The sequence below is a fragment of the Lichtheimia ornata genome, assembly GCF_029851405.1.
Source record: "Lichtheimia ornata isolate CBS 291.66 chromosome Unknown scaffold00004, whole genome shotgun sequence".
Lineage (NCBI taxonomy): Eukaryota > Fungi > Mucoromycota > Mucoromycetes > Mucorales > Lichtheimiaceae > Lichtheimia > Lichtheimia ornata.
The window spans coordinates 323,060-329,059 of record NW_026695324.1 but is presented as its reverse complement, the minus strand read 5'-3'; the positions used below and the strand labels follow the sequence as shown (position 1 = coordinate 329,059).

General features: G+C 43.5%; 2 protein-coding genes across 2 annotated transcripts; both read right to left on the bottom strand.

Moving 5' to 3' along the window:
• Window positions 1-3,337: 3,337 nt before the first annotated feature.
• O0I10_001529 (uncharacterized protein) lies at window positions 3,338-5,507 on the bottom strand (the record flags this gene model as incomplete). The annotated part of the gene is made up of 12 exons (XM_058481624.1): window positions 3,338-3,387; window positions 3,454-3,711; window positions 3,776-3,874; window positions 3,941-4,325; window positions 4,387-4,478; window positions 4,545-4,648; window positions 4,709-4,755; window positions 4,835-4,886; window positions 4,944-5,074; window positions 5,135-5,188; window positions 5,254-5,357; window positions 5,447-5,507. 12 exons carry the CDS (start codon window positions 5,505-5,507, stop codon window positions 3,338-3,340), a joined length of 1,437 nt encoding a protein of 478 aa, XP_058347481.1.
• A 60-nt stretch (window positions 5,508-5,567) lies between these two features.
• Window positions 5,568-5,920, bottom strand: O0I10_001528 (uncharacterized protein; the record flags this gene model as incomplete). The annotated part of the gene is made up of 2 exons (XM_058481623.1): window positions 5,568-5,628; window positions 5,709-5,920. The coding sequence occupies 2 exons, from the start codon at window positions 5,918-5,920 to the stop codon at window positions 5,568-5,570; spliced, it is 273 nt and encodes a 90-aa protein (XP_058347480.1).
• Window positions 5,921-6,000: the final 80 nt, after the last annotated feature.

Genomic DNA, 6,000 nt, shown 5'->3' with positions numbered 1-6,000 from the left:
GCATGACTAGAAGGATGGAAGGATGATACTATATACTATTGACAATATCCCATACATTGCGAGCTAACAGCCATTTCCTCACAATCGGCAATGTTGCCCATTCTATGACAGTGGAACGATGCTCCTGCTTCAGACATTCATTTCCATGATTGGATTATGTTGATCCGAGTTGATTTGGCTGAGCTACGCTCATACAAGGTTACTTCAGTTGAGCAACATAGAGCATGGTTAGATGTGTGGATTGATGTAATCCCTCTTTGGCTGTATCTCGGTCAAATCAGCTCGGATCAACCTACTTTAATCATGGAAATGAATGTCTAGAGCAGGAGCATCGTCCACCTACAATAGAATGCACAAGAGTTGGGAATGCACAAAAGTGGCTATTAGCTGCCAATGTATGACATAAAAGTGAGGGTTGCGTACCGTTCATTCATTGTCCCTGAAGTCCTGACTTTTTAGCTGAGTTACCCAAAGAGGTCCTTCTGCATCTTTTGCTCTATTATAGTCATACTACTTTACATTAAGGGGCCAGTCCCCGTAGCGAAGTGGTCAAGATCCCGCCGACCTTCCCGCCAACTCGAGTTCGATCCCGCTTGTGAGCACTTGGTGCCGTCCTGATTATGCCTTGAGCTGTCCTCTGTTACGCCTTCGGGCTTTCCTTTAGCCTTCGGGCTGTTATGCCTTCGGGCTGTCCTCTGTTATCGCCTTCGTGCTGTCCTCTTGTTTGTGCCTTCGGGCTTACCTCTAGTTTAGATTTATCTGGGAATCCAAACCCAAATAAAGAACATTTGAATACAAAAAAAAAAAATACTACTTTACATTAAACAAAGACCACTTCTCATATAGCATCATGCTTACAAACATAAAGGTGCCTGTATCTCTAGACTTTACAATCAAACGTGGGGTTTTGAATAGAGCAATGTGCTCGGCTTGGCCAACAGCACCTTGGGTGCAAGTTACACGATCAAGCTTGCCAATCCCAGATTTCGCAATGTCGCTACCAGCCAAACTGGATCTGAGGGTCGACCTCTTGAATTTTTTTCGACGACGACCAAAAAAATATTTTTTGTGCTGTTTGCGACATTGAACGCGAAACTTTCACACAAGGTGCAGTTGGCCAAGCCGAGCACATTGCTCTATTCAAAACCCCACGTTTCATTGTAAAGTTTGGAGATACAGGCACGTTTATGTTTTACCTATGCTGTAAGCGTGATGGAGTTGCTTTTTCCTAGTGGATGGTGTCGGCTGCATTAACGGAAAGATGAAGAGCTGAGTGAAACCGCACGTGGTGGTTACACAGACACGTCCTTGACAGGTTGCTACACAAATGGATGATGATGATGATTGCCTTTTGTGAAGGTACGTAAGTAAACAGCATCCAATAATGAAGGTGTGTCAAGGTATGCATCACATTTGCATGTGGAAGAAAGTCGAGCTGCATAAACCAATTTGTATATGTAAAAAGATACATATACATATTGAATAAGTCACTCATCCTGAAACTCAATGGAGGGATCTCTTCATTTTTTCTCATCTCAAGCTCATCCCACTTCCCACTCCTCCTTATTGTATTACAAAAGCCATGTAATTCTTGCATGACCGATAACCGGCCCACCTTTATTATTCCATCTTCGAAGCAATAGTATGTAATCCACAAGCTAGCAACCTCCAACAAGCGTGTAATAAATAAACAATGCTTTATTTCATCTAGCTATCTTGCTACTGTACATTGCCACCACCATCGGCGTAGTCGTCCTCTGCCATCATTCCTACTCGTACTCGTCACCAGTCGTCAATCTCATCCGTCACACCAACATCCAAAAACACACGAGTTGAAAAGAATGGGACCTTGGAGGCTTCCTTTTAATCTCGTTGTCGTCATCGTTGTCATTGTTGTAGATGGGGTGATCATCGTAATCGTCATTGTTGTGAATGTGGTAATCATCGTAATCGTCAACTCTACAAATAAAAACCAACCAAGTTAGATCGTCTGATACGGGGAATGATGATGATTTGGTATACCGTTAGGCGATCCTCTCCAAGGAAGAAAGCAAATCAGAAGGAATTCACAAATCAAATCACCACCATACGAGCAACGTCGGGCGATCCCTTGTTCTTGAGAAAGCACTGCACGAATCACGCAAGGCCAGTTCGATCCATGGCAAGGAAGGACATCACTTACGTAGAGTCCAGGCTCATAGTTGTCCTCATTCATCGTCTCCAAAGAAAGAATGATCCTCAATCCTTCCAATCATTTCCCACCTCATGAAAAGAATCCTCAAGGGAAAGAACGAGCCTATCACGAGAAGAGCGTGTTGGTTAAACACATTCACAAGCTGTTGCAAATCCCCTTTTACCTCAACACGGTGACCATGCTCTTCCAAAAATCCATCGTCATCGACTCATCAACTCAAACGCAGGCCTATAGAGCCCCGGACGCGTTGCAAGAAGCTTTCCAGCACACTTGGCTAGTGCAGAGCGACGCAGCGACCACTTGATACAGGCTGGGACTTGAAACCAAAGAGATGATGATGATGGTGCCCCCAAGTTGCATTGCCTGACCAAAGAAACCTATTCAATTCATTATTAGCACACACATATAATAAACACCCTTTTCATTGTTTGTTTCATTGCACTTGCCTTTTCCATATACACAAAGACCCGTTGTTGTTGGTTACTGGAAACCGAAAACCATGGTGTAGTGCTGTTGAGCCGAAACAAAAAGCCAAATGAGTCAGCGTCTTGAGACCAAACTTGCCGTCTATACAAGCTAACACGTCAATGGAACCAGTTCGGCTGCAACATTGGACTCTCAATGTACCTGTTGACACCAAGCGTAGAGGGGAATAGCAACGAACAAAAGGAAGCAACAATATCGCCATGGCAACCACCAACCACCAACCACGCTCATCTTCAGCTAACTCCCTGACAATGCAAGTTCAGAACTACATTAATACCTCACAGCCAACAAGAGCACTCTTCTATAATACATTACCTTGATTGGGATGACGTGCATTGGATAAAAGCAGCCGAGGGAGAAAGAGAAGACAAGCGTTGTCTCGAGTCGTGGAGCTGCTGTCCCCCAAGTTTAAATTCCCCTACTGCTATTACACTGAGGCCACTCAATGACCCCACACACACCATCCACCCAAACACCATCCTCACCCATCATCATCATTATGATAGATAATTCATGTGAATATATCAAATCATCATCAAGTATAGTAAAGTTGCCTATAATCATGTGCTACTATCATCACCATTATTGCTGTTCCTGTGGGTCATTAGAATCTTGATATCCCTGGCTCCAGTTTCTCCGTGTATATTATGATTGGTATCAACCCTTTTTCAACGAGTACTGCTTGACAAAAAGCGAGCTCACAAATGCTATATGTAAGGTGAGCAACGCCATTCAAGGTGTGATACTCTCATCTCCTCCCATTTACAACGTACCTATACCTGAAAATACCACCAACAAATACCAGAGCCTTTTGTAGGCGTCATTGTATACCATTATGGCTGCATCAAAGTACTGTGTAGGAAGGCCATCACGGATAAATCTGGGATTATCGAAAATGCGTTTTGCGTACTCTGATGGTATCATTCGTGGAAGGTTGTTTTGAAGATACAAGTTGATGAGAGCAAATGCTAACGCAACGCCAATCCCTCCACCCAACATTAATGTGTAACTAAGTAACCCTGATACCACAGCTAATACAGTATTGGCTGTGAGAAGCAAGTACGTAGTAATAGAAACGATGAACGTCGTCCTTACCGATATCTCTTTCTTCAACGGAAGCTTGAAGAGCAATAGCACTGGATCCGGCAACGCCAGCTATACCAATACCTCCAATCACCATCACGCCCACAACCTCTAACCATACATCCGGTAGGACATTAGTATCAAATACAGTGATGCATCCATAAAGTTAAATCCTACCTGCCCAGCTTGTGTTGGCATCAAATAAGATGAACAAGCCAAAGAAAACGCCATACAATACGCATCCCCCAGAGAGCGGCGGCCGATAGTATCCTCTTAACGTGATGAACCATCCCACCACAAAAGTTGCTATCATAGCGCTTACATCGAGCGGTATTATTCGTACGCCTGAAAGCATAGAAGAATCCGCAAGTACGATTTGAAAATACGTGGGTGCGTGATACATAAATGCCATATCCATTAAGCCGGATGATAAGTTGCAAATGCTCAGACATACAACAGGGAGCTTGATGAATAATCGGGGAGGCAGCAATGGCTCTATGGCAACTTTGTTCTCGACAAAGATCAACAAAGCAACTAGTAGGGTGACAGATACCAGCGGAGCCTAGCATGTCGCCAACGTCAAACATCTCTATCACAATGAATGACATCCTAGTTTCACTTACAATAATGAGCGGAGACTGCCATGGATACCCTTGAGTGATAAAGCTCATGGCCAGCATGAAAAGAACCGTAGCAACCATAACAAGGAGAATACCTATATACATAGAAAAAGCCATATTGTAATTAAGATGATGACGTATAGTGAATTTGTCGTACGTACCTGCATAATCAATGCGTTTAAGCTTGGTGCTGAGATCTTCCTTTTCGATGGGCAGATGAAGGAAAAGCGCAATAATTATCATTCCTATGACACCGGGAGGGATGCTGATTGCTACGTGAATGGTTTCCCCAACGCATGTAAGGCTTAACCCTTCTTCTACTTACATGACAAAGAAGATCCCTCGCCAGCTCACGTGGTCGGTCAATGTGCCCTACAATGAACCACGTAATCATTTCAGTCTTTGTCCATTCTACTTTTGCACCAACAACAATAGTATCAGCAAGACATACGCCAATAAGAGGGCCACAGATGGTAGCAAAGGTAAAGCAAGTTTGGATGAGCCTATGCAACACATTTTAATGCATGAACTTTTAGGTGCAATTGGTACATCACTTTTACCCTTCATAGCTGGCACGTTTATCCAGTGGCACGATATCAGCTACAATAACGTAGGTCTTGCATGATTGCTGTATTGAGCTTATCATTCGTTTGCATCTAATTAACCCCATATCACATACCAAGGGATATGTCTAATAGGACATGTTGAGTCATGATGGTCGCGCTATAACAACGTGTGGTGGTGCACCTACCGCTGCAACACCGATGCCTTGAAAGGCACGTGCCGTAATCAACCATGTCATAGACTAAAGATGTGCAACAGCTGTCAGCTCAATAATAAATGTCAATAATGCTTGCGATTGTACGCAACCTGTGCCACGCCACACAATGCCGAACATATTAGAAAGAAAGAAAGTGTACCAAGAAAGACACATTTGCGACCGAAGATATCCGATAGTTTGGCCCATATTGGCTCTACATGAGCCACACACAGCAGCCAACAGCACAACCATTCCTTAGTTTTCAAGATCTTTGCCGGCACAGAAAAAGGATGTATACGTTACGGAAGGCGTTTTGAGTGACTATATAGCTATGCAACATGCGCATTTTAGTAATGGATGGCATGGGTGTCTCTCGTTGTGTTTTATGTTATCCATTCGATCCTTACCTTGTGACCACCCAAGATCAGATGGATATGGCGTCCAATTCTGATCCAATTTTAGGCAGAGCTGTGGATACAATAGTGCTGGGATGCAAACAAAAATGATGAGTTTGTATTGTATGCTTGTCTAGCGCCTTCAAGCGGATCCATACGCGTATACTCACAACTCTAATATTGTAGAAAATACTGACAGCTGCAAACCAAAAAAGATCAGGTACCATTTCCATCGTGGATTTGTATTCGTAGCAGTAGCAACTTTTGCCACATCTTCATCAGCAGCTATTCGATCACTATCCATGGTAACGGCAACACTGCTTGCGTTGTCTCTCAAAGCGTCACCGATTGGTGGATGTGGTTTCGATTGTTTTGTCGCCATATCTTGGATCATGATAGCCACTGTACAATCGTATGCAACTTGTATTATAAGAGAGGGAGGAAAGAAGAGAAATGTGGGGC